General features: G+C 43.9%; 1 protein-coding gene across 1 annotated transcript; it reads left to right on the top strand.

Annotated features, from left to right (window-relative positions):
- The first annotated feature begins 1,808 nt into the window (after window positions 1–1,808).
- On the top strand, window positions 1,809–7,368 carry DYNLRB2 (dynein light chain roadblock-type 2). The gene is made up of 4 exons (XM_081022138.1): window positions 1,809–1,956; window positions 4,322–4,397; window positions 6,002–6,169; window positions 7,101–7,368. The coding sequence occupies exons 1-4, from the start codon at window positions 1,954–1,956 to the stop codon at window positions 7,142–7,144; spliced, it is 291 nt and encodes a 96-aa protein (XP_080878264.1). The 5' UTR covers window positions 1,809–1,953; the 3' UTR covers window positions 7,145–7,368.
- Window positions 7,369–27,438: the final 20,070 nt, after the last annotated feature.

The raw sequence follows: 27,438 nt of genomic DNA, 5'->3' as shown, positions 1-27,438 counted from the left end.
TACTTCAGTCTTAGTGTCTCCCCCATTTTTCTTTCTTCACTTGCCTCCCTGGTTTGCTTTCCCCACTTCCTATCTTCGCAAAACCTACAATCCTAGATTGACTCCACTGACAGTGGCAGTGAGTCCCACTGAAGTGAATGGGATTCACTTCTGAATACAGTAGATTTGGTGAGGGTTGCAGTGTCCTGTCAGAAGCTCCCCCTCCATCCTATCCCATCTATCCTATCCAGTGTTTTGCCTCAAGCCTTGACAGAGCTCTCTCCCATTTTTGAGGCAATCCTAACTTTTGAAAGTGTGTATTTTTTTGCCCAAGGAGCCACTTTAAAGAGGAAATGGGAAGCATCCTAGCAGTGCAGAAAAGCTGTTTTGCTGTCTTGAGAAGTCCAGAAGAGGAGAGAAAGAGATAGAAAGCTGAGGGCAGAGTTGGAAGCGGAATTTGAGACTACTGTGAGATGATCACAGATTAGGAAGATACCACAGAGGGTCATCTAGTCCAACCCCCTGCAATGGAGGTACCTCAACTCAAGCAGCCTCAAGTTAAGAGAGCATAAGGCAGCCAGTTAAATCTTCCCACTCCATTAACCCCTACTGCAACACAGAGTAAAGGTAAAGGGACCCCTGACCATTAGGTCCAGTCGCGGACGACTCTGGGGTTGCGGCGCTCATCTCGCTTTACTGGCCGAGGGAGCCAGCATACAGCTTCTGGGTCATGTGGCCAGCATGACTAAGCCGCTTCTGGCGAACCAGAGCAGCGCACGGAAATGCCGTTTACCTTCCCGCCGGAGCGGTACCTATTTATCTACTTGCACTTTGATGTGCTTTCGAACTGCTAGGTTGGCAGGAGCAGGGACCGAGCAATGGGAGCTCACCCCATTGCGAGGATTTGAACCACCTACCTTCTGATCGGCAAGCCCTAAGCTTTGTGGTTTAACTCACAGCGCCACACAGAAGATGCCCCTTGAAAGCCCCAATCCTACTTTTTTATTGAAGGGGCTAGCCTCCCTTATTTTATTTTTCATTTTTAATATGGAGGGAACAGGGAAGCTATTTAGGGGAAACCAACAACATAAACACCACCAGTAAATAAAAACAAAAACACTTCCCCCCCTTTTCTTTTCTGCCAGTGGGGGTGGGTGCGAGGGAAGAAAAAACGAAGAAGCAGCAAAAAATGATGTTTAGGGTTAGGGAAACGTGTGAAAAAGCTAAGGGAGGAGGGGAGAATTGATAAGAGTTCAAGGGTGAGGAGGTGAAAATAGTAGAGATAGACAACACAGAGAGAAGAGAGGAAGGGAAGGCAGGACAAACACAGAGAATGGAGCAAACGGGGCTTTAAAGGCAGGGCAATTTCCACCCGCTCTTAACTTCTAAGCAAGCGTCTCTGTCCGGGAGAGGGAAGGGAAGTCTCAAGGCAGCTCCACGGAGGAGCCCTGCTTCTCCCGCTCATGCGACTGGAGGAACCACTGGAGGTGCTTTTTTTTGTTTTACACGGAGGCTTCCTAACAAGGAAGCTGGCTTTATCGCGCGAGAGAGGAGAACAAGTCCATTTTCTAGGCTGTTTTTCCTCCCCGTGAGGGAAAGGAGAAAGCAGGCGAGGGAGGGAAGGGGGGAAATAGAACAGCGCGCTATCTAAAACATTTCCCTTTCCAAAAAGAAAGGGGGGGCGCTTTAAGGGAAAAGGTAAAACTGCAACAAAAATGCTCGCGCCGCTCCTGCTGTTACTGCTGCGTTGCTCCCTAAATAATTACAGTTTTCCCTCCTTGCAAAGCAAGCTAAAGCGCCCTGATGGGAGGCTGAAACAGGCAGGCGCAGAACTCTTGAGAATGACGGCTCTCTAGGACCCGCCCCCTCACTTCTGGGGCCTTCCTCTCGCCCAGCCCTGCGCTTGCAGGCAGAGCTCCATAGCAACGGAGGCCTGCTGAAGCGCTGCCGCCTTGGAGCCTTCCCAGCGGAGCCATGGTGAGAGAAGGGGGAGCTTATGCTGTGATGGGGTTCAGGGGAGAGGCGGCGATCTTGCCGGGTTTGTATATGTAGGGAGAAAGCGGGGGGGGGGGCCCGAAACGGGGGAGCCAAGGTAGATCTGGAGATTTCAAGGAGAAGGGCCGCGGCAGGGCTTCTGCCCCCAATGGCATCTTCAGCGAGGGTTGGGAGAGGCTCCTGTCAGAAACCTTGGAGAGCCGCTGCCAGTCAGTGCAGGTAACACTGAGCTTACTTGGATCCATGGTCTGACTCGGCATCTGGGTCCCTATATAGGGGAAAGGCCTGAGCTCTCTGGTACAGCATCAGCTTAGCATGCAAAAGGCTCTAGGTTCAGCCTCTGGCATCTCCAGGTGGGGTCCCCTGCCTGGAAACCAGGGGTGGGGGGTGGGGGTGAACCACACTGTATTAGATGGAGCAGTGGCCTGTGACCTGATGTAGAGGGAAGAACAGGGCAGGTAGGTCTTCTTGAGCTCAACTGTTAGGATGGCGGAGTGCAAACAATGGGGGGGGGGCGTTTCTCCAGCTTTTTAATAGTTGCGTAGAAGGACAAAAAAGCAACACTTTAAAGCCAAATAAGGCTTTCAACATGGCTTGCAGATAACAACCATAAGACAGTTCCTGCTCTGAGGCTCACTGAAAAGGAAGAGGGATTGGGAGGGAAAACGAAAAAATAATTGACATAATTGTTTTGATACTTGCTGTTTTTATTGCCTTTAACTTGTAAGCTACTTTGGGACTTACAGATATAAGAGATAGATAACACCCACACCCACAAATCTTTCCTGTAAACTGGATTAGACTTTTACAGTTATTAAAAAGGTAAAGGGACCCCTTACCATTAGGTCCAGTCGTGGCTGACTCTGGGGTTGCAGCGCTCATCTCGCTTTATTGGCTGAGGGAGCCGGTGTACAGCTTGCAGGTCATGTGGCAAACCAGAGCAGCACACGGAAACGCCATTTACCTTCCTGCCGGAGTGGTACCTATTTATCTACTTGCACTTTGACGTGCTTTCGAACTGCTAGGTTGGCAGGAGCAGGGACCTGCTAGGTTGGCAGAGCAGCTCACCCCGTCACGGCGATTCGAACCGCCGACCTTCTGATTGGCAAGTCCTAGGCTCTGTGGTTTAACCCACAGCGCCACCCGCGTCCCCTTTTACAGTTATTACCATTGCTTTATAACGGGCTTCTTCAAACTAGGCCCTCCATATGTTTTTGGCCTACAACTCTCAGGATCCCTAGCTAGCAGGACCAGTGGTCAGGGATGATGGGAATTGTAGTCTCAAAACATCTGGAGGGCCGAGTTTGAGGAAGCCTGCTTTATAATGTGCTGGCACTTTTCTCAGTTGATGTTCAGTCTCTCAGAAAATTATAAATAAGAACAGTGCCATATTATAATTATAACCTGGACCTGATGGATTACTTATTATAGGACTACTGTCTCCCAAATCTTGTGGAACCATTGCTTAATTTTTTTTGGGGGGGGGGCGGGTTCCATCCTTCTGTCTATGAGTCATGTAATTTTTTTGCATCCAGGAGCAAATTGAACACAAGTTATTTGTGTAAGCAGGTATGCTGGCTCTTGCCTGGGTAAATCAACCAAAGAGCTTGAGTTTAACTTGGATTTTAAGGAGGCAACCCATCTGGATTCTTATCAACTTGTGAGTGCGGCTTTCTGCTCTCAGTATTGCTGCTATCAGGGTGTTGGTAGCAGGAAACCCCACATGAGCAGACTACTATATGTGGGAGTAGAGGATGCTGCAGGTGGCTTTCTTAATGCTGGGTTTTAAAGAAAAATATAGATGGCATTTTAAGCCTCCATCTTACCATCTACCCTTTAACATAGCACCTCTCTTGCTTCACTAAGAGCATGTCCCTTCCGACGTGCCCCATTAATGCAAAGCAGCCTCGTTCCCTAGTGCCTTCAGCATGATGCCATAATTCCAGATGCCACTCTGCAACAGGGCTCCCTCCACAAGTGCTCCTTTGCTGTTAATTCAGTAGCTAGTTCAATGGGCTGGATCCAATGTTAGAGCAGACCCGATGAAATTAATGGTTAGCACTAACTTTATTAATTTCAGTAGGTCTGCTCTGATTTTGATTTAGTGGGATACTATCCCATGTTCTGGGACGCGGGTGGCGCTGTGGGTAAAACCTCAGTGCCTAGGGCTTGCCGATCGCATGGTCAGCGGTTCGAATCCCCGCGGCGGGGTGAGCTCCCGTCTTTCGGTCCCAGCTCCTGCCCACCTAGCAGTTTGAAAGCACCCCTAAGTGCAAGTATATATTGGCTGCTGCCAAATGTGAGCTAGTGCTCACATTTTGTTAAAGTGATTTTGCTTCTTTTGCAGGCAGAGGTAGAAGAAACTTTAAAGAGGATCCAGTCACATAAAGGAGTTATTGGAACTATTGTCGTAAATGCAGAAGGTAAAGGTCTGCCTTTTGGGTGTTCTCAGAAGTACACTCAACGCTTTGTACAAAAAGATGCTTTTTGGAATTTTTCTTTTGCTATTTGAAATCTCTTTTAAGCTAAGCTGGTTATTCTAATTTACAATTTGAATTCAAAGCTGAGGACTGGTTTCTTTTAATCTGCAGAAGTCATCAGGGTGAATAGTGTATTTGATATCAAGAGGCTGATGGGTACTTTGTGATTTGTGTGTGAGGCCTCAGCATTTTCTTCATGTTCACAAATGCTATGTTTTTTAAGACACTTTTGCCACTTTAACACAGTGGATAAAACCAGTGCTTTTTTCTGGGGGTACTAAAGGATACACAGTACCAGCACTTCCCTTTCCACCAATGTTAAAAGTGTGGCACTTACTTTAACAACTTCATGGGGGAGTACCAACACCTTTATGCACTGGATAAAATTATGGTTTTTTTGAAATTGGTGGCAGCATTCCCATTTACTGGAAGTTGGGGTTTCACCCAGTACGTAACTACTCTAATGATCTCAAGTGTCTGTGACCATTTATTATTTTTGTAGCTATTTGTCTAGTTGCCCAAAATACTGAGATTCTTGAGGAAAGATTCACGTGCCTACTCCAGTAGTAGGTTTTACAGTATTTCCAGATGTCTCTACCTAATGAACATAAGGTCATACCCTCCAACATTTCTCCAATGAAAATAGGGACGTCCTATTCCATTATTATTATTATTAATAATAATAATAATTTATATACCACCCATTAAACATTAAATAACTTCATTCAGATGTCTTCTAAAGGTTATATAGTTATTTCCTTGGCTCAGGAGTTACATAACTTCATACCCTCCAACATTTCTCCGATGAAAATAGGGACATCCTAAGGAAAAGTGGGGATCAGATCAGAAACTGGGATGGCTTCTGAAAATCTTGGACTGCCCTGGAAAATATGGACACTTGGAGGGTCTGTAAGGGCATAAGAGCAACCTGCTGGATTAGGCAAATGACCCTTCTAGTCTAGCATCCTGTTCTCACAGTGGCCAACTAGATGCCTGTGAGAAGCTTGTAAGCAGGACCTGAGTACAATAGCACACACTCTGGTTGTGATTCTCAAAAACTAGCATTTAAAGGCATAATTCCTCTGGCAGTGGAGGTAAAACATACCTATTTTAGCTAGTAACCATTGGTAATAATTACTCGGTTTAAGCAGAAGTGAATATCAAGCTGCATGGAGAAGATTGTTGAGAACTCTTTTTTTATAGAGTTTGCCCAAGTAATTTTGATTACAGCCTGACATTCTTGGTCTACAACTTTTGTCTCATAGGCTACTGAAATCTCATTAAAATGCATGTAGTAGGGTCTGGCAGCTTACTTCCCAACTAGGCGTCCCTTCTTATTTCCCCAGTCTCTGATACAGGGCAGCAAAAGGAGGGAACAGATTCCTATTTATGGTTTAATTGTCTCTCCTCACCTGTAACAGTTGCTGATTGGCTGTTCTTTCTCCAGAATAAAAATAGGTTTTTCAGAAGTGTCCTTAACCTCAGATGCAGTTTGGTCCTGATGTTGCCCTGTTTAATCTTAAAGCAGCAAATGACTTCCTTTTCAGGCATCCCAATCAGAACCACTCTCGACAACTCAACTACAGTACAATATGCAGGTCTCCTTCATCAGCTCACGATGAAAGCAAAAAGCACAGTGAGAGATATCGATCCCCAGAATGATCTGACCTTTCTCAGGATTAGATCAAAGAAACATGAAATCATGGTTGCCCCAGGTAATATATTTTGTCTTCCAAAAGAAAATATTGCTTTTACTGCTATGTGGGTAGCTTTTGAGGTCCCTTTCATTGCTCCAATGCTGCTGTTAAGCATCAGTCTTCCTGTTTCAGTTAGGAAGATAAAAGCATAAGGGATGTGCTTGCCTTCAGATCCTATAATTGCATAAATCAGGCATGTCCAAAATCCGTTTTGGGGCCCAATCCAGCCTGCCAGTCAATTTAATCTGGCCCTCACAGCAGTATATGTCCTGGGATTAAAAAAAGCTCAGCAACTTCAATCCTAAAAAAAGCTCAACAACTTTGTTTGGCCCTCGTGCATGTTCACTTCATCATATCTGGCCCTCTTTGAAAAAAGTTTGGGCACCCCGGGCTTAAATAGAGAGGGCCCAGCTTTTATCTATCATGTTGTGTGGCAAGGCCAGACTATAGCTGATTGCTGTGCCTGACTAGATGAGAAAATTGTTAGATCTGGTATAAGACTATTTCCTAGGTGTGAGGAACAACAATTTTTCCAAAGCTTGATTTGGCCAATTAGCACATAAAACTGCAGCTACTTACTGTTGGTGACAAATGACTCCCAAACCACCAATCTTACATGGGACAGATTTGCTTTTAGTACTTGTGTTTGTACATCAAGATGATATTTGATAAACAATGGCTGTTACTATTTTTTGAAGTGTTTCATTTTGTCTGCTAAGTGGGCACAAGCAGTGGTCTTTATTATTTTGCCCAAGATCAATCCCCCAAAATAGTTAACAATCAATATTGGGGAAAGGATTCACCAAATACAACAAAACATTATAACTATGAAAATATTTGGCTTATAGAACTATTTTGAAATGTATATTGTAAAAATAAGGAATTGTCGAAATAGAACAATCTGTAAGCATTTGCCATCACTTTCATTGTTTCTTATCTTTTTCCACAGATAAGGAATATCTTCTGATCGTTATCCAAAATCCTTGCGAATAGACCAACCACACCAATTTTATGGGAACTGTGCTACAATTTTAAAATAACATTTACTACAGATATACAATGTCGTAGCATACCACTAAGAAACTTTTCCAGTAACTTGTCAGGAAGTTTGCAAGCTAAAATCTCTCACGTGTGCAAATGCATTGTATTTGTAACTGAATTAATGAAAATGTGTGTCTAACTGCTTAAAGGACAATAAACCTAAATGTTAAAACATGTGTTAACATTGATTGGGACATGTGTTCTAAAATTAAATAAATCTTTTGAAATAATGAAGCACAGAGCTAAGGCTATGGCTGGAACTCTAATAAAAACAGCTCTCAAAGCCATTTTCATGTAAACAGTCAGAAGTAGGGAATGCAGAATTAAATAACGGTTGCATTTCAGCTGACGTTAAACAGGATTATTAAGTCCCTTTGATTTCAGTAGGATTGATTGTTAAACATATGCTCAAGTTTTCCAACTTCAGATTGATTGTGCCCAAAGTAAGTGAATTCAATAATATAGTGAACTCCTTAGAATGACAGAGCACCCAGTGGGTTTTTTTCTGATAGAGCTAAACATGCTTTTCCTTATTCATTAATGTCTGCAGTTACTCTTTGTGCAGTGGCTCACAATGTTTCGGATGCCTGTATGAAATAAACGTTTATCAGTAGTTTACAGATAGAAATGAAATGCAAAACAAACTACTGGAAATATGACAGGGACCACGAGTTCTGAACCAAGGCTGCAAGCCTATTGCATTGAACTCAGTGGGGCTTACTTCCAGCAGTACTCAAGCAGGTTCAGGCTGTGTGACGTCTGAACCTAGTGAGGGAATTATTTCAAAGGAATGTATGGAGTACTGTACTGCTGAAGCAGGAGGGAAACAAAGGACTCGGGCACAGTGAAGATCTCTTAAGCAGAAGTGCTTGAAGAGGGCGATTCTGTTTCATCACAGAGATGTGCAGCAAGACAGAATGTGATCTCTTTGCAGGCATTCACTTAGCAAAGCAGTATGTTTTAAGATTATATTGAGGTATGCTATTTCTGTGGCGGGCTTCATTGAACTGAAAGGTGGGGACTGTTAAATGCTTAGTAACTTCTTAGGGAAGTTTTTAATGTTTGATGTTTTATTGTGTTTTTAATATTCTGTTGGGAGCCACCCAAAGTAGCTAGGGAAACAGCCAGATGGGTGGGGTATTATTATTATTATTATTATTATTATTATTATTACCAAACGTAGGAAATCTCTAAAACTTCCTTGAAGTTTCTATTTCCATCACTTAATAAATATTTCATTTCTAGTAATCTAAACATTTCAATAACATTTCAGCATTCATAAAAAATGTGTTTGCATTTTGATTTAGAAAAAAGTCAACTTCTAACTTTGAATTCATTCAGTTAATTTGTGGAACATTAAAATGCATGACCTAGATGTGTGTTGCAGCATAAGTCCAATTAAGCATAAGTCTTACAAAATGTGATTGTCATAACAAAGCATTAGAAAGGGAAAAAACAATAATTCAGATCTAATTCACAGTCAAATGGTCTCAAGGCTTAGCTGATGATTTAAAAAATTTAAACTCACTTTACAAAAAGAAAAAAATCCCGCTTACTAAAAGCTCTTAATTCCACAAACACACACCAAAAGCTTCTTGCAACAAGAAGCATCCTATTGAACATGCCCACATTCTTAGGATGTAAACATGCTGCGGTTTTTATGTATCATATTTCTGCTAGGTAGCAAAAAAAAAAAAAATTATTTTCCAGAAACAATTTTGATGCAGATACATGTAATGACATCTCAGGGTCATATAAAATGGACAGCATAATATACTAACATCTTCCACACCAATCCAATACTTCGTAAGATGAAAGTTGCAGTCCTATGAACTGAGAGTAAACCCCATTGCATACACTTACCTTTGAGTAAGCATGCATAGGATTGTGCTTTAACACTCTGAACATGTACGTAGAATAAGTTCCGGTTCAATATTGTCCATACTTACTCTTGTTGAACAAACTGCTGCAAATTCTACAAAGAGGAGCTAAATCCAGCTCCTTGCTTCCTCTCTGGAACATCTGATCTTTTTAAAGAAATGGGATTTATTGTATTTTTCCATGTATAAGACGACCCCATGTGTAAGACGCCCCGGTTTTTTGAACCAAAAATTAAGAAATTGCCATATTTTCCCGTGTATAACATGCCCCCTTGTATAACTCAAAATTAAGAAAATAGGGGGAAATTGCCAAGACTTGTTAAGCTTGGGGGGGGGTTTGCCCAGAGTGGTTGAGCTTTTTTGGGGGGGGGGATTCCCCACAGTTGCATAGCTTTTTCACGTTCCCAATCACCATTGACAATCTCCTGCTCGCGGCTACAACCAATCGCCCCCCCCTTTCAACTACCGGTGTATAAGACGACCCCCAGTTTTAAACATGTCCTTTATTTTGCTTGACTGAAGGTGGCAACCCTACCCATGGGATATGGATCCAAATTAGAGTCTTCCCCCCTCCCTCGCCTTATTTGGTGTTCAGGTGCTTTGGGCACAAAGTTGACCTTTGGTTAAGTGTGGCTGAAAACCTCGTGTGCAGATTGCTAGCTTCTGACTGCCCCTGCAAGAAGTGACTTGGAGAGTGTAATTGCTCTCCTGCTAGCTATAAAGGTAAAGAGACTCCTGACATTTAAGTCCAATCATGAACGACTCGGGTTGCAGCGCTCACCTCGCTTTACAGGCTGAGGGAGCCGGCGTTTGTCCGCTCCGCAGACAGTTTTTCTGGGTCATGTGGCCAGCATGACAAAGCCGCTTCTGGCGAACCAGAGCAGCGCACAGAAACGCCATTTACCTTCCCGCCAGAGCGGTACCTATTTATCTACTTGCACTTTTTGATGTACTTCCGAATTGCTAGGTTGGCAGGAGCAGGGACCGAGCAACGGGAGCTCACCCCGTTGCAGGGATTCGAACCGCCAATCTTTTGATCGGCAAGCCCAAGGCTCAGTGGTTTAGACCACAGCGCCACCTGCATCCCATCCTGCTAGCTATAGTGGACAGGAATTCTGTCTCTGCTGATTCTAGGGTTGGGGTGGAGAGGCACTAGGAATCACATTGGGAGCTCCGTCCTGTTGATAGTGTTTCTCCCAACTTATCTGCAGGAGAATCAGCTGCAGCTGCTTAATCAACACAAGCTATTGTGTGTCTGCCCTTCGTTAAGAGGGCACAATCTGCAAAACCAGTCAAGCTCCCTCATCGTACTACAGGCCCCCATGGCTTACTATATGTCTTCCCAGCTTGCCCCATACCAGATTTGGGGGAGAGGCATTAAGTAAAGAAATAAATAAATAGGTAATTAAAAGTACCGTATTTTTCCGTGTATGAGACAAGGTTTTTTCACCCCAAAACAAAGCCCCCCAAAAGCGGGGCATCTTATACACAGATAGTGCCTTGGCGGGACGGGTGATTGCTTTTAGCCACGATCGGGAGAGTTTCAGTGGTGATTGGGTGGGTGATTGGTGACTGCAGCAAGGTCTGCTGTCTGTTGGCTGCTGCTGCGTCAATCAGAAGGGTGACTGGCGGCTGCTGGCTCAGAGCGGGCAGTCAATAGATATTTTTAGTGGCGCATATGACTTTTAGCGCCACTCCGGCGGGGTAGCAATTTTTGGCAACCTCCCCCCCCCCCCCCAAAAAAGCTCAAGCACTCTGGGCTGTCCTCTGCTAAAAAACCCCTCAACAATTCTGGCAATCTTCCCCCATTTTCTGAATTTTGAGTCTCCCAAAATAGGGCGTTGTCTTATACATGGGGGCATCTAATACACGGAAAAATATGGTAATCCAAGAAAAAAAACGGGGAGGGAAGGGTGAGGTTCTAGAAAGGGAAAGGTGGCTGGGTTATTAGGGAACTCAGCCAAAACCTGACCAAAACAAGAGGGCAGTCTGGTCTGGAGGGTGAGATGTCTCTTCCCACTAAGTGAGGTCAGAAGATTAGAACCTACCTGCCAGAGCTAGTGGGAGGAACTATTCCAAAGTATGGAATGCCCTTGGAACCACAGGTGAATAGCTGTGTTTGATACTGAGGTTCACTAATATGGGTTGAAACTTACACTTTGTTCAAACATAGGCATTGAAAGGATGGAAAAATACTTAATTTCCCTTGTGCCACTCTTTAAACACACCCTAAAGGTTAACAGGTAACTATTATTTCATAAGGTTTTTAAAATGTATTTGCACCCACACATATGCTTTATTCCATGCAAGATGGGAAAGAAACTTGTCTTTGTCTTGAAAAGATTAATAATCAAAATGACAAATGCAGGAAAGGCAGGAAACATGTTCTACCAAGGGATAATATAGCAAAATATTCAGTTTGAGGCTAAGGTATATGCCAGAGAATTGTTTTTACTGCAAAAGACGAGGTTTGTCCTTGATCACTGTTCCCAAATATGTCAAAAGGTTAAACTTTCAAACCATTTCAATATAAATGTTTTTCTTCCCCCTCCTGTTTGCACGGAGTAAGTTTAATAGGATTTTTCTATAGGGACATTCAAAGATCTTGGATACAATTAGGTCAATGGAAACTATTAAATTTAATGTAATCAAAAGTTACAGCGATTATTAAGGAAATATCAACTAGCCTTTCATCGCAAGTCGTCTTTGGGCAGAGCATATCTGAGAGCTGTTTCAGGACTGTAAAGCTTGAAACTTGATTGCATTATGCAATGTATTTTAATTTATTTGTTTAATACATTCTTTCATGATTTGTCTCAAAGAACTTCCAACTGTTTTCTTGCACCCATGGAACTGACCCAACAACAAATTACAAACAGCTTTTGTGATTTCCACAAAATGTAAAGTTTTGTTCCTATTATTTATTTGCGTAGACTGTTGGAGCAGGGGGGAAATTTGTTGGTCTTAATTGATACAATAATGGTTTGGTCTTGGGGGATCTGAGTTCAGTTTCTTCGGGGGGGGGGGGATAACAAAGGTGGGACATTGCCAGGTTGAGAAGCTTATGAACTTAATACACAGGAGTACTGCAACTGACTTCATAAGACAAAATTCTCACTTTCCTTTAGAAATTGTAAAAGCATCTCAGTTGTACTTTGCGACTTCAGTTCACAGTTATGCCTCACTGTACTTTCTTTAAAAGGCAACTTAACCCTGATAACTGGGAGCCAGGATACTGCATGCTCTATACCAGGGGTTGGCAAGGCTTAAGCAGACTGTGCCATTTCATTCCCCCGGAGATCTCTCTGCAGGCCGGATTGCGCACGTCTGCACGTGCGTTCAGTGCAGAGGAAACGTGCGCGCGCGCCTGCGCAGACACTATTTCTGGTGCGGAGGAGGCGACTGCAGCTTCCTATTGGCTGTAGGAACTTCCTGCAGCCAATAGGAAGCCCCGCCAGCTCCGCAGAAATGAGTCCCCGAACCATGCTGCGCCAGTTTAGTGCAGCGCATGGGGACTTGCCGAGCAGGTGGCAGTGTTCAGTGGTGGCTTGGGGGCCGGTAAACGACCCCCGTGGGCTGTATCTGGCCCCCAGACCTTAGGTTGCCGATCTCTGCTCTATACCCACTCACAGTAAGTGCCTCCGCTCAATTTTCTGTAATCTCCCCTGCCACAGTCCAGTCCGTTCAGCAGGGTTCCCTGACTTTTGGGAGATACAGCGGGGGGAGGGCGAGGCTTGTTGATCTGTGAGGGAGAGGATCCGGGAAGATCACCTTTCTATTATTTTATTGTTTATTAAATTGGTTGGTCACTTTATCTTGCCCTGGGCAACCCAAAGCAACTCACAACCCCTCCACACACCCACTTTCACGGGAACTCTGGATCCAGCCCAACATATATACTGTACATAGTATTTGGATGTAGTGTGTAGTATGTATCACACACAAACATAATAATAGACAGCATATAAACTAATGACAGCTATTACAAAAATAAACAACAGAACTGTAAGGTTCCATATAATATACTAAGTCATCCATGCAAACTATAATGCCTTTTTAATATTTATTTTTTGTTTCTAGATTAATTAGATAAATTTTTAAAAGTTTTTCCTTTCGAATTTAAATTTTAAAATGTTAGGTTTCAATTGTAAAATTAAGTGGTTTTATAGAAAATAATAATAAACAGTAAATTATGGATTTTCTTTAATGTTCACAGTTTGTGAATTTATGATGGATATTTTAAAGACAGTATCTCTTACGTGCCCATTTTGAAATGCAATTCTAAATACATGATTTAGTGATAAGTACTATTGAACTTGATGTTAAATTTATTTTACGATCGTAATCTTTCAATCAAAAAAGCAAAGGACCTTAATGTGTTCCGAAAACATTATCCAAAAGAGTTTATGCCCATGATTTTACAGTATATCCATCCTCTTTCGAAATCAATGGGATGTGGAAGTGCTTAACTCAACCTGGAACATACCCAGATATTTTTAAATAATGTTTTAGTGATGCGGGGAAGTATTGAAACTTGTAAAAAAAATTGATGCAGCCTTAAATTTTGTTGGATTTAACGGGTGTCATAAAGATACTCCGTTCCAAATTTCATGCCCATAAAAAAGGATGTTGAATCATGCACTACGAAATCAACAGTCACAAAGCTTGGCATGAGATCAGAAACTCTGCTATTTCAGCAGTATTTTTAATTTCCTTTCTTGTCCTCCATATATTTCTCCTACAAGCTTCTGTTAACTGAAACCTCATTATACATTTCTGCCAATAATTTCTGCAACCAGATTCCTGTTTCCATTCTACTGTTTGGTGTTAACTTTACAAACCTTTTGGAAAAATCATTGCGTTTTATAGGGATTATCCAATTATTCAGTGTAGGTCTAATACAATATGCTGAAAACCAGCCATCAATCAGCCAACCACAAGACCTACTTCTAAGTCCAGCAATCTTATGCCACTATATCTGCCCATTGGTTTTCTGCTTTGTTTAATCCAGTTAGCAATTATTTTTGGCTCCTGTCCTCAAAATTTCTATTTGTGTTTATTCTGAAAGATATACTAAACTATTTGCTAAGGCTTTTTTTCTTTTTCTTTTTTAGTTTAAGGCATCTTCAGGAACAGATCAGACAATTCATGTAGAACAGGACTGTCAACAACTGATACCCAGATTTTGATTTGTGATCCTTTTAAACTGGAGAGCCTGGTTTATCACGAATGCAAAGTATGTGCTGTACTCCTCCTTGTCTGAAGCAGTGAGTTTCCCATTGGGGGTGGGGGGAATCTCTGGATGAGGAATTCTGACCTGGACCTGATGGGATGGGTGGACCAAATCTTAAGCCATTGAGAATCTTTCCGTTTGCCTATAAGGTCTGTCTCCCACACCAATTTCAAAGTAGCGAAGGAAGAGAACCAAAATTGTAACATTAACAAATACAGGCAATTAGCATTTTGTCTGTGTTCAAAGCACATGCAACTCTGCACGCGGACATCGCCAAGAACCTGGAAGTAGCAGGGAAAAAGGGCAGGGTGGGCAGGCTTATACATGCACCTCCATCATACATGATGACCCGGAACACAATCCCCACACAAATTGTGGGTTGCCTGTACAGTGGTACCTCGAGTTAAGTACTTAATTCGTTCCAGAGGTCTGTTCTTAACCTGAAACTGTTCTTAACCTGTAGCACCACTTTAGCTAATGGGGCCTCCTGCTGCTGTCGCGCCGCCGGAGCACAGTTTTTGTTCTCATCCTGAAGCAACGTTCTTAACCCGAGGTACTATTTCTGGGTTAGCGGAGTCTGTAACCTGAAGCATATGTAATCCGAGGTACCACTGTATATCTGAAATATACTCGGAGTCCTGTAGTAATTTCATGCTCTTTATTGTAGCTTGTAAAACAGTGATTGAATTGCCCCCAAACCTCAGGCTTTTATATACATTATTTACACAATGAGTCCCGTCTGATTGGCTGATTCTGCTTCCGTCCTGGAGCCTGATTGGTCTTTTCCTGCAGGCCAATCAGTTGTTGCATTCTACGATCCTACCAGACTAATAGGCTGATTAATTTCCTCCTGGAGCCTGACTGGTCTTTTCCTGCAAGCCAATAAGTTGTTGCATTCTAGGATCCTACTTGCCTATTGTTCTAGGATCCAAGCTGAAATATACTCAGAGTCGCAAAGTGATTTCATGCTCTTTATTCAGCTCATAGTGGTGAGGAGGAATGAATAAAAGTCCCCTCAAAGTATCTGCTTTATATACATTATTTACACAATGGGCTGCACATGATTGGCTAATTCTGGAATTCTACTGTAAGCCAATCAGGTTGTGGATTCACTTATATCTGGAGCATGATTGGGTGGTTCCTGCCAACCAATCATACTGCTGCATTGTTCTAGGACCAATCAGACTGCTGCATTCTGAATCCTATTGTTCTAGGACCAATCAGACTGCTGCAGTTTGGATCCTATTGTTCTAGGACCAATCAGACTGCTGCAGTTTGGATCCTATTCAACTCAGTACATAACACCCCTCCCCTCTTAAGTTCCAGTCCTGCCCGGGAGGTCGCATTCATAGTCCTCAAGGTATGCCGGCGGCCTACGTGTGCGTTGCAGCCTGTGGTGTTCCCTGGTCCGGGGTTCAGGTTCTGGCTCGTGTTCCAAGGATGCTGGCTTTGATGGGCCTGTTTGGTCTGGCGCAACCGGCTCGCTCAGTCGTGGTTCTGGTTCCGGTGTCCTTTCGGCCTCGCGGGTCCTCTCTGTATTTACTGATTCTGCCTCTCCTGCTGGCCCCTCCTGCTCTATGGGCCTCACTGCCCCTCTGTTCCCTTGGGACTCCTCTGACCTTTCCTCCTCCTGGTTTTCTCCCGAGAATCGCCGCCGTATCTGGTCGCAGTGGCGGCGCCAGCATTGCCCCCCATCCGTTAGCACCTCGTACGACACGGGGCCAGTGACCCTGGTGACTGTGGCGGGTACCCATGCTGGGCCTGCCCCAAAATTCTTTGCGTACAATGGGTCCTGGGCCTCGAAGGTCCGGGGGTTCCTGCCTTCCCCCACCACTACCTCATCCTGAGCTCTATCGGGGTGAAGGCGGTCCAATCTGATTGCAAGGCGCCGACCCATTAGTAGTTCAGCGGGGCTCCGGCCAGTCGTTGAGCTGGGGGTGCTGTGCTGTGCTAGGAGGAATGTGGCAAGGCGGTACTACCAATCCCCTTGCGTCATGCGGCGAAGGGTGTCCTTGGTGGTCCACACCATGCGTTCTGCTTGGCCATTGGTGGCAGGGTGGAATGGCGCCGAACGGATGTGGCGGATGGCGTTCTGCGCTGTGAAGGTTTGGAATTCTCCTGACGTAAATGCAGTCCCGTTGTCTGAGACGAAAGTGTCAGGGAGCCCGTGGGTTGCAAACAGCCTGCATAGTACCCGGATGGCTGCGGATGTAGAAGTGGACGGTACCAGTGCGACTTCCAGCCATTTGGTGTAGGAGTCCACCACTATGAAGAATGTTTTCCCCTGAAAGGGGCCAGCGAAGTCCATATGCAGGCGTGACCATGGTGCTTGGGCGGACTCCCAGGACTGGACTGGGGCCCTTGGGGGATCTGGGCGGGATTCTTGGCAGGCCTGGCAGTGTTTGACCCAGGCCTCTATTTCTCCGTCGATCCCCGGCCACCACACATAACTCCTGGCAAGGGCCTTCATTCTTACTACCCCTGGGTGCGTCTCGTGTAGGGCTGTGAGGACCCTTTTGCGGAGGGGCTGGGGAACAACAACCCTGCTTCCCCATAACAGGCACCCTTTGTGGGCCGACCCTTTGCGGGTTGTGTAGCCAGCGAATTCTGGCCTAGGGCTGCTGCTGGGCCATCCCCTCCACACCCAGTCCAGGACCCGGGAGATGACCCTATCTTTCTTGGAATGGTGTGCAACTTCTTGTGCCTGAATGGGGCGGTTGGGAAGCAGCTCCAGGCTCATAACCTCTTGTGCAGGTGCTGGGTCGGGGCCTGTTTCCGGTAGTGGTAGCCTGCTGAGGGCGTCCGCATGGCCCATCGCCTTCCCCGGGCAGTGAATCAGTGCATACTGGTAGCTGGCAAGGAAAATTGACCACCTGAGGACGCGAGGAGACAGCACTTGGGGGGTCTGCTTTTCGGGGGCAAACAAGCCAAGCAACGGCTTGTGGTCGGTCACCACGGTGAAGGGCCGCCAGTACAAGAAATCATGGAAATTTTTTACTCCCTTCACGATTGCCAGCCCCTCCTTCTCTATTTGCGAGTAGTTCCGCTCGGTTGCGTTGAGTGTCTGGGAAAAGTATGCTACCGGTACCTCTCTTCCATCCGGGAGTTGGTGTCCCAGGACAGCGCCAATGCCATAGGGCGAGGCGTCGCATGCTAGCACCACCATGGGCTGCACATGATTGGCTAATTCTGGAATTCTACTGTAAGCCAATCAGGTTGTGGATTCACATATATCTGGAGCATGATTGGGTGGTTCCTGAGGAGATTTCACCCCTCCCATACACAAGAATCTCCTGATCATCTCCTGATGGTCTCTGCTGACTCTCCAGAGAGAAGGAGGCGTGTCCTGCCTATCTACTTATTCTGCCCAGCAACATATCTGTGTGTGTGTGAGAGAGAGAGTCAGTCAGTCAGTGTATCGGAGAGAGTGAGAGTGTTAGAGATCCTAGAGATAAGATTGCTGCTAAGAGCAGCTGCAGACTCTCAGTGTAGCATTGATTTGTGCTTAGAATATTCAGCTCTGTATATAGCTTTGTATCATAGTTGTAGTTATAGAATAAAAGGAAGATATTTTACAGAGCTGCTCTCCGAGTGGTTTATACTCTGCAAGACTCTGCAAAACTCTGCTGCGCAACGACTGTATTATTGAGACAGTGAATCCGGTGCTCTCAGCTCTGAGCTGTGAGTCCACAGCACTGTGACCGTTTCCTGTGAGAAGGAGGTCTCTGGCGGTGCTACCCAGCTCGCCTAGCCCAGTCGGGGTTGAGGTGCAAGAGTCCAGTTGGTGCACTGGCTCTAGGGCGATGCTGACATCGGTTATGGGCCCAGTCGTTGTTCCAGTCGTCTGACCTGGCGTTGTTCCAGTCATCCCAGTCGTCCCAGTCGTCCCAGTCGCCAGAGGTTTCTGTTGCTGATTGCCGGACGGTGGAACGGACGCTGCATGCTGGACTGATTTGCGGTTCCCAGAAGCAGAGCTGTTTTGGAGCAGAGTGTTCAAGCTGCCGCTGTTGCTCTTGCTGCTGCTTGATTTATGGAGGTATGTTGCTGACTGCCAAAGGAAGAAGATAGCATCCCTGTTTGCCTGTTAATTGCGCTCTGAGTGGGAGAGAGAGTGGCTGAGGGAGTCAAGGCTTTATCTGTGTTGCACGAGGGAAGTGTCTTGCTCTAAGTAATAGCAGACATGGTCTGTGCACATTCTGGCCAGATGGCTCTGTCCTTTCCTCTCCTCACGCCTGAAACCTATGCAGTTTGGCAAGTAAAGATGAAAGCGCTTTTACAGAGGGAAAAACTATTTCACACGATAGAAGATGACCCTCCCGATAAGGATGATGATGACTGGGCTGAGTGGCATGCTGCAGATATGAAAGCCCGAGGGACAATTATTTTGAGTGTTTCAGACCACTTGCTGGTGAACTTAGAGGGTCAAGAGACTGCATAAGCTGTTTGGCATAAGTTGAGAGATATGCATCTGAGGCAGAATGCTGGTTCCAGTGTGATTTTCTTTAAGAAGCTGTGCAGGCTGCAGTTGGAGAAAGGTGGTGATTTGCCTAGCCATCTATCTCAATTAAAGCGTCTCAGACAGGACCTTGTTCAGCGAGACCTGGCTATTTCAGAGGCTGTGTTTGCAATGCTGATGATCAATAGCCTAGATGAGTCTTATGATGGAGTGGCTGCCCAGATTTCCACAATGCCTTCTGACCGGCTAACAGAAGATTATGTGTCCAGCGTGCTCTTGAATGAGTGGGATCGCAGACAGGCTGTTAAAGAAAGCCGGGACTTTGCTGTTAAAAATATGCTTGAAAATGTGCCTGAGTCTTCAGCAGGGGAAAGTGAAAGTGAAACTGCTGCTGTTAAAGCTTTGAAATTGAAGCGGTGCTTTTCGTGTGGAGCACAAGGCCATTTGAGTTTCCAGTGTAAGAAGTCTTCAAAGAAGAAGGGAAACTTCAGAGGCAGAGGGGGAGGAGGACGAAATCCCCATGCACCTGCTACTTCAAAGGCCTTGATCTCTCGCTGTTCCAGTCAACGTGGGCGGAGTTTCTTCATGGTCGACTCTGGCTGTTCAAACCACGTGGCCAAAGATAAGAATCTCTTTGTTCAGCTTGAGAAGCAAGAGAAAGAAATTCATCAAGCAGATGGGACAGTTCTCACGAGTATGGCTCAGGGAACTGTGTTCTTAAAGAGCCTGAATGCAACTATTAAGAATGTCCTGTATGCGCCTGATATTCAGGACAATTTGTTGAGTGTTTCCCAGCTTGATCGTCAAGGGTTTAAGGTGGTGTTTGCTAAATCTCGCTGTGAAATTCTTAGAGATGGCAAGCTCATTCTGTATGCAAAATGTGTAAATGGATTGTACCAATTGCCTTTTGTTTCAGGTACAGGCACTGCAGAAGCAACTGAGAAAGAGTGTTGCAATTTGTCTGTAGATAAGAATGAGAAGTTGCATGACCAATGTATTCATTATTACCATCGCGTTTATGGTCATTTGAATTTCCAGGCTGTGGCAAAAATGCCTGATATGGTTCAGGGTATGAAGTTGAAAGAATGTCCCTACCACATGAAATGTGTTTCTTGTGCAGAGAGTAAGGCAAGGCAAGCTCCCAAAGGTACAGAGTCTGGGAGAGAGGCCAAGAAACCATATGAAGTCATTCATGCAGACTTAGTGGGGCCTCTAGCGCTCTCTAGAGGCAATTCAAGGTTTTTCATGGTTCTGATAGACTCCTATTCGAAATATGTTTGGGTCTATATGCTGCAGAAAAAGGCTGAAGCCTTTACCAAGTTTCACCAGTTTTGTAAATGGCTCAGAAATGTACATAATGAGAATGTACGTTTTCTTTTCACAGACAAGGGTGGAGAGTTTTGTTCAGAAGAGTTTGAGAGTTTTCTTTCTGAACAGGGCATTGAGCATAGGACAGCCACGCCCAGATCACCCTGGCAGAATGGTTTATGTGAGAGAGTAAACCAGACTCTGCAGCAAGGAATCAGAACGCTGTTACATGATTCAGGGCTGCCCAATCCTTTTTGGGCTGAAGCTCTTTCGTTTTTCTGTCATGTGTATAACAGGAGGTACCAGTCTAGTGTAAATTGCCATATGAGATGCTTCACGGAAGAAAGCCATGTGTAAAGCATTTTAAAATTTTTGGTTCGGAGGTTTGGGTGCACACCTCGCAGGGTGACAAACTGAGCAAGCGTGGAGAACATGGTGTTTTCCTAGGATATGAGAAAGGGTCTTATTGTGTTCTGATCACAGACACGAAAACCATAAGACTGACCAGGAGTATTGATGACAATCCACAATGGGACAGAGTTGGCGTTTTTCAGTGCCATCCCATTTGTGATGATGGTGCAAAAGGGGCAAAGAAAGTTAAGAGGGAGGCAAGTGTTGTTGGTGATGATAATCCTGATGCCAATGTAGTTCCAGATGATGGCACAGATTATCAGAGCCCAAAAGCCTCAGGTGAGTCTGACGCTGACTCAGACTTAGCAGCTTCATATACTTTAGCTCCCCATTCTCCCAAAGAGGAGGAAGCACCAGAACAAGAGGATCAAAGAGTTCTGCGCAGGTCCGAGAGAACAACCAAGGGTGTACCACCGAAAAGGTTTTCTGAAGAGTTTGCAAAGACTGCGGTCACGAGAAACTCTGGTGGGGTTTTCAAACCTAGCATGAAGTGTGCTGAGAGTAGTAGCACAAAACGCTTTATTTATTTCCTTACCTGATATTTGAAGGAAAGCGTGTATTTGAGTTCTGAAAAATGGTTTGTTCAAATCTGCCTAATTAGAGATGTCAATTTGCATTTGAGAGGAAGAAATGTGTGTGAAGATTTTTCCAGAAGCTGCTTATTCATTTGTATTGTCACAATGTGTATTTTATGCAAATTGCAGTTATGTTAAAGATTCTTGAAATGGTCGGATGAAATGGGGGAGGATGAGGAGATTTCACCCCTCCCATACACAAGAATCTCCTGATCATCTCCTGATGGTCTCTGCTGACTCTCCAGAGAGAAGGAGGCGTGTCCTGCCTATCTACTTATTCTGCCCAGCAACATATCTGTGTGTGTGTGTGAGAGAGAGTCAGTCAGTCAGTGTATCGGAGAGAGTGAGAGTGTTAGAGATCCTAGAGATAAGATTGCTGCTAAGAGCAGCTGCAGACTCTCAGTGTAGCATTGATTTGTGCTTAGAATATTCAGCTCTGTATATAGCTTTGTATCATAGTTGTAGTTATAGAATAAAAGGAAGATATTTTACAGAGCTGCTCTCCGAGTGGTTTATACTCTGCAAGACTCTGCAAAACTCTGCTGCGCAACGACTGTATTATTGAGACAGTGAATCCGGTGCTCTCAGCTCTGAGCTGTGAGTCCACAGCACTGTGACCGTTTCCTGTGAGAAGGAGGTCTCTGGCGGTGCTACCCAGCTCGCCTAGCCCAGTCGGGGTTGAGGTGCAAGAGTCCAGTTGGTGCACTGGCTCTAGGGCGATGCTGACAGTTCCTGCCAACCAATCAGACTGCTGCATTCTGAATCCTATTGTTCTAGGACCAATCAGACTGCTGCAATTTGGATCCTATTGTTCTAGGACCAATCAGACTGCTGCAGTTTGGATCCTATTCAACTCAGTACATAACACAAGCTTAGTTCAGAAGAATATCACAGAGACTCCACCTTTCTGGACACTTGGTACAGCCAGATAAAGGCAGCTCAGGATCTGCATACACACTGCCCAGGCTTGTGCCCCAGAAGGCACACTCCATTGTCTCTCAAGACAGACGGATGCCAACAACCTTCACATAAATACATGGATTGTTTGCTATTCAAAGCACTGACTTGTTCACTGTTGGCTATGCCCCTAGGCTATGTTTTGTTATTTCCCCATCAAAGTTCAGACTAGCTTGATATTGCATAATTTGATCTTAAGTCACAGATCATTATGGACCCATCTCTATTATTTGTAGTTGGCAGAAGTCACTTGTAGTGCAGAAGTCACTACTTTTTTTGGGCTTTTTGATTATCTACAGTAACTGTTCAGAAATTTGTTGTTTTGCGCAGAATACTTATATGTAGCTGGGAATATTGCATTTTTGGTTTGAGAATGGAAAACTATGGATATTTGTTGTATTACTAATTACAGTGAAAAGCTCTTGTTTCGATACAATTAAACGAGGCCTTATTTATGAAAGTGTATTTTAAAGCGTGTCCAGCAGATGGTAGTAGTGTAACACGCCATAGCATATGTAAAAAAACAAAAAAAAACTATAGATTTTGAAGCAAGTTAGCACATGCTATTGCTGGGAATACACATATGAGTAAGTGAGAAGGTGATGTACCAGAAATATTTCCTTTACACTTTGCAGGCAACAATAATTTTAATGGGCTTGCAGTTCGGTTGCTACGTTCACACATTATTCTAAAAAATAGTTTAGCACGACATGAATAAGCTTGAAAGAGTCACTGTTTGTTGTTTAGGACAAAACAACAGACAACAGAGACAACGCTTCCAAACTACCCATATTTTTCTTTATGCAGTTTTAACTGCTTTTATACAAACATTGAAAGGTAAAGGACAGTCAAAGCCAACTATGGGGTTGTGGCACTCATCTCGCTTTCAGGCCAAGGGAGCCGGTGTTTGTCCACAGACAGCTTTCTGGGTCATGTGGCCAACATGACTAAACCACTTCTGGCGCAACGGAACACCGTGACGGAAGCCAGAGTGAACAGAAACTCCGCTTACCTTCCCACCGCAGCAGTACCTATATATCTACTTACTACTTCAAACTGCTATGTAAGGCAGGTGCTGAGACAGAGCACGGGAGCTCAGTGGTTTAGACCACAGCACCACCCACATCCCCCAACAAACATCATTCAGCTCTTCAGATATTGTTGGGCTCTATAATTTCCTTCAGCCTCAGCCAGCATAGCCAATCCTTAGGGATAATGGGTGTTTTATATCTGGGGGGCCCAGGTTCCAAACCTCTAATTTATCATCACATAGGAATGCAGCCAGTGAGTGGTCTGAATAGTGTGGGGGAGTGAAACTCTGTGAATATTTATAATACTGAAGCTACCTTCCCAGACACTAGTTACCCTGCTACTTCCTTCTAATTCAAGTGCAGGATGGAGTATTTTGCAATCTGTATGGATCCACTGTCACTGCTGTCTGCAGTTGCGGAAGTTCAGAATGAAGACAATGCAATGCAGCATTAATCAAATTTCGTCTTTTGCTACAGGAAAATTTGATTATTGTTTAGAGGCATTCTTCATCTTAAAGTTGACATGTTCAGTGTAGGCTCTCCAGCTTCTCTAAAAAGTGTATACCTCAATATTTATAGGAGGTCACTTGCTCCCGGTGATGTCTTTTTTAACTAAGTGGATTAGGCCCAAACAACATCACCTACATTTTGGAATAAAGTTACTGTCAGTTTCCCTTTGAAAATGGCTCTCACCAAATCTCCATATCAATGCCTAAATTCAATTTTGTTCTGGGCTAGAAAGTCCACGACATCTGTTTTCCAACCATATAGCGCATGATGTCAAAGTTGAGTTGCGCTAGAGCCAGTGTTGTCTGTGCGAAAGCACTCAAAAAAGATTTTAATCGGGATAACACTTCCTTCAACTTTCAGTAATATGCTTGCAGTTCTCTTTCCTGTTTCTGTGTTCTTAGCCAGTAGGAGTTCTGCCATTACCTTCAATAGGAAGAATTTCAAAGCTATATTAAACTCTATTATGAAATTCCAAGCCAAAATGATTAAAGACAACTAAAAAAGCCAATCAAGACAAGAACAACTAACAGTCTGCACTGATTTCCAAATGAATGAGCTCAGCATAGCTCTCCTGTGAGGAGGTGAACATTCCTGTGATGCTCTTTCCAGATGCACAAGAGAAGGAAAGCCACTGTGTCCTCATGAGGTCAACAGCATTGTTCAGCATGCTGATTTTCAGTAATGTTCATGCTTATTGTTTGGATAACCTTGGTTTAAGTAGACAAAACAGCAAACCTTTTTTTTCAATAATGGTAGGTTGCTGTGCGTAATAGGGTAGCAATCTTAAAACAAGGATAATAAAGAAGGCAATTTTATTTTTCACATCAAGACTGATTGGCCTACCTTTAGGTTTGGAAAACCCTCCCACCTCCCACTTTTTTGGAAATGGGTGGGTGGGATAATTTGCATCTCTAGAAATGTTTGAGGAATGCAAGCTCAATGACAACTTAAAGATTGCTCTTGGCTTTTCTGTGAAGCTTACAAGATAAGTGTAAGCTAGACCTTCCCATTGTCAGAAAAGGGAAATAACAGAAAGTTAATAATGATTGACTCTAATTGGTTTCTGTGTTGACAGTATCTAGAGAGATATTTTGCATTAAGATAAAGAATTGAACTAAAAAGCATGCATATGAAAAGGGAGGCCTACAGGTAAAGAATGAATCGTGTCAGTTACAAAGTAATGGAAAGTTGTTATTTCAGCTGTAATTCTAATATGGAAGAGGATGTGTGAAACAAGAACAAATTATGATACAGTTGTGCCTCGGGTTAAGTACGTAATTCGTTCCGGAGATCCGTTCTTAACCTGAAGCACCACTTTAGCTAATGGGGCCTGCTGCTGCTGCCGCCGCGCGGCCAGAGAACGATTTCTGTTCTCATCCTGAAGCAAAGTTCTTAACCTGAAGCACTATTTCTGGGTTAGCGGAGTCTGTAACCTGAAGCCTATGTAACCTGAAGCGTATGTAACCCAAGGTACCACTGTACACATATATTGTTATCTCCATTTCATGCCTAAGGACTACAAGTGGCATGTATCAAAAATAGAAACAATATCATAGGAAACTTCCTTTAGACAGTCATTATTTGTCCATCTAGCCTAGTATTGTCTATTTCTGACTAGCAACAGATCTCTGGGACCTCAGACAGAGAACTTCCATATTAACTGCTACCTTACTCTTAATTTGATGTTCGAGGGATTGAACCTGATGCTAAGCATGCGCTTCTACCATTGGGCTACCTATCCCACTGGGGATCTTTTCTTTTCATCAGTGGCTTTCCCTAGGTTACTGTTGAGTTTGGTTAACTGCTCTTGTCCTTTGGGCAGCTACATTCTGCCTGGGCTGTTCCCATTCACATGCAGTCTCTGGATCAGGTATAGGAGCTTTTATTCCCTTGGAGTGGATGAGATCTAGAGGAGCATGAGCAAAATTGTACAGTGGAGGCTTTCATGACTCCTCCCCTTCCACTGCAGCCCTTTGCATTCCCCTCCCCCATTGCCACTCCTATGCATGAACTGGCCCTAAAACTGCAATAGTCACATGTCTAATCAATCTGATTCTTTCATGTGGTAGTTCTTCCTTTGATCATCTTGTTATGTGGTAGCTGTCAATGAGGGGAGAGTTCCCATGTAAAGAGATTATCAGCATATGTCTTCATTATTAATCAATTACTACGAATGGGTCCCATAGTTACGGCTGTGTGCGTAATCCTACTGAGTCGATGTTTTAGGGACCAGTTGAATTTGCCTGCATTCAAGTTGAAGCTGAAAGAGATGTTTAATAACACTTTTCAGCTGTTACCAACATTGTTCCCTAGTGGAATGCATGTAGAGTCCTCTGCAGGGGGCTTTGGAGATAAATCAATACAGCAGGATGGGAAACAGAGTGTCACTGGTTATGATTCAATTGCAACAGGGCCTGAGGCTATTTCACGATGCCGCGTTTGTGGAGCGATGATCGGAAATTGCATATGAAGCAAAACTGCACTTGCTTAATGCTGGTTTTAATTTATCTGTTGGAAGCTGAGAAAAAGGGGATAAACTTAAAGGGGGTGTTAATTTCTTAGCCAGGGATGGTTGCCATTTTACCAGAAGCACATGTGTATGAGATTATCTCCTCTTCTAAGCACGTCAAGCGGATGAAGGATAGCATTTGAACAGGAGGGATCTAGGCTGATTCTGAAAGCAACAACGGCTTATGTGTAAAAAATTTTATATTTATCTTCTGCAATGGAATATTGCTAACAGTGTCAATAATATCATATTGCCCAAAATTAGCTATAATATACTGCACAAGTTTTGTGGTGAGAATTAAAATCTTTACTATAGTTGCTCCTGCCCAGGGCATATTTTGCTAGGTCACTTCCATTTTGTCTGCTTGCCTCCATTTTGTCCGTTTCTAGTTGCCAAACACTAGCAGTTAATGGCAAAATAATTCAACTTTTGACCTCCATCTTCCATGGCAGTGGGCAGAAGTGTGATCTAGCACCTGAATGCAATGGAATTGGGACTTAATACCAGTTTAACCATCAAATTTCTACCACCCCCTTTCCAGAAAACACAGCACTTCCATTTTTGTTCCTCCAGAAAAGTAGTGTTTCAAACAAGGCCTTCATTGCGTTGATGAAAACTCTGCGGCATCTTTAATATAGTCTTCAGCAGGATATCTCTCCACATCTCAGAACATACATGAGGAAACATGATTATAGGGTAGATATATTTTAGCCTCCAACCCCTTCATTCCTTAGTTGTCATTATGAAACCTTAATGCGCCAGCACTGTTCCTAAACAAGCACCATGCAGTCAGTTAGGCTTCCCATCAAAAGAAACTATAAAAGTTTTCTATATATGCTATTGTCCCCAATGAAAAAAAATGGAAACTGAAATAGTTAAGCAGTGGGGAAGGTTCAGAGAAGGTTTTATTCTATGAACTGTTTTTTCCATTTCATGGACCCTCCTATCTGGTCTGCCTTTGTATGTATGAAAATACATACCATGCAGAGTTACACCTACATTTCGATATTTGAGACACATTTGTTTTGCGATTCATTTTTCCCCCATTATGAAACAGCAAAGTTGAAAATGCTGGTTAAGGAATTTAATAATTCTCAAAGCTGGAGACCCCCCAGTGTATGAGAAAGGAGGCATGGCTATAAGAAGTTGGATTCCCATATGTTAGAACATTTAAACATTTTTACAGCATTGAATGTTTATTTGAAATGCCCTGAACTTTTTTTTTTTTTAATGTTGCCAATTTGCTTGGTTTTCACCCTGCGGCACTTCTAGATTGCCCCTATTTTTGAGTGGGATCTAATCACAGACTGCCCCACCAGGAACCACTCCTTGCTAATTGTATGGTGTCTTGTCTGGTGTGACTCTCACACAGGCTA

The sequence above is a fragment of the Podarcis pityusensis genome (genome assembly GCF_964106645.2).
Source record: "Podarcis pityusensis genome assembly, chromosome: 9".
Classification (NCBI taxonomy): Eukaryota; Metazoa; Chordata; class Lepidosauria; order Squamata; family Lacertidae; genus Podarcis; species Podarcis pityusensis.
Note: the sequence above shows the minus strand (reverse complement) of the source record. Positions and strands in the feature narration are given on the sequence as shown.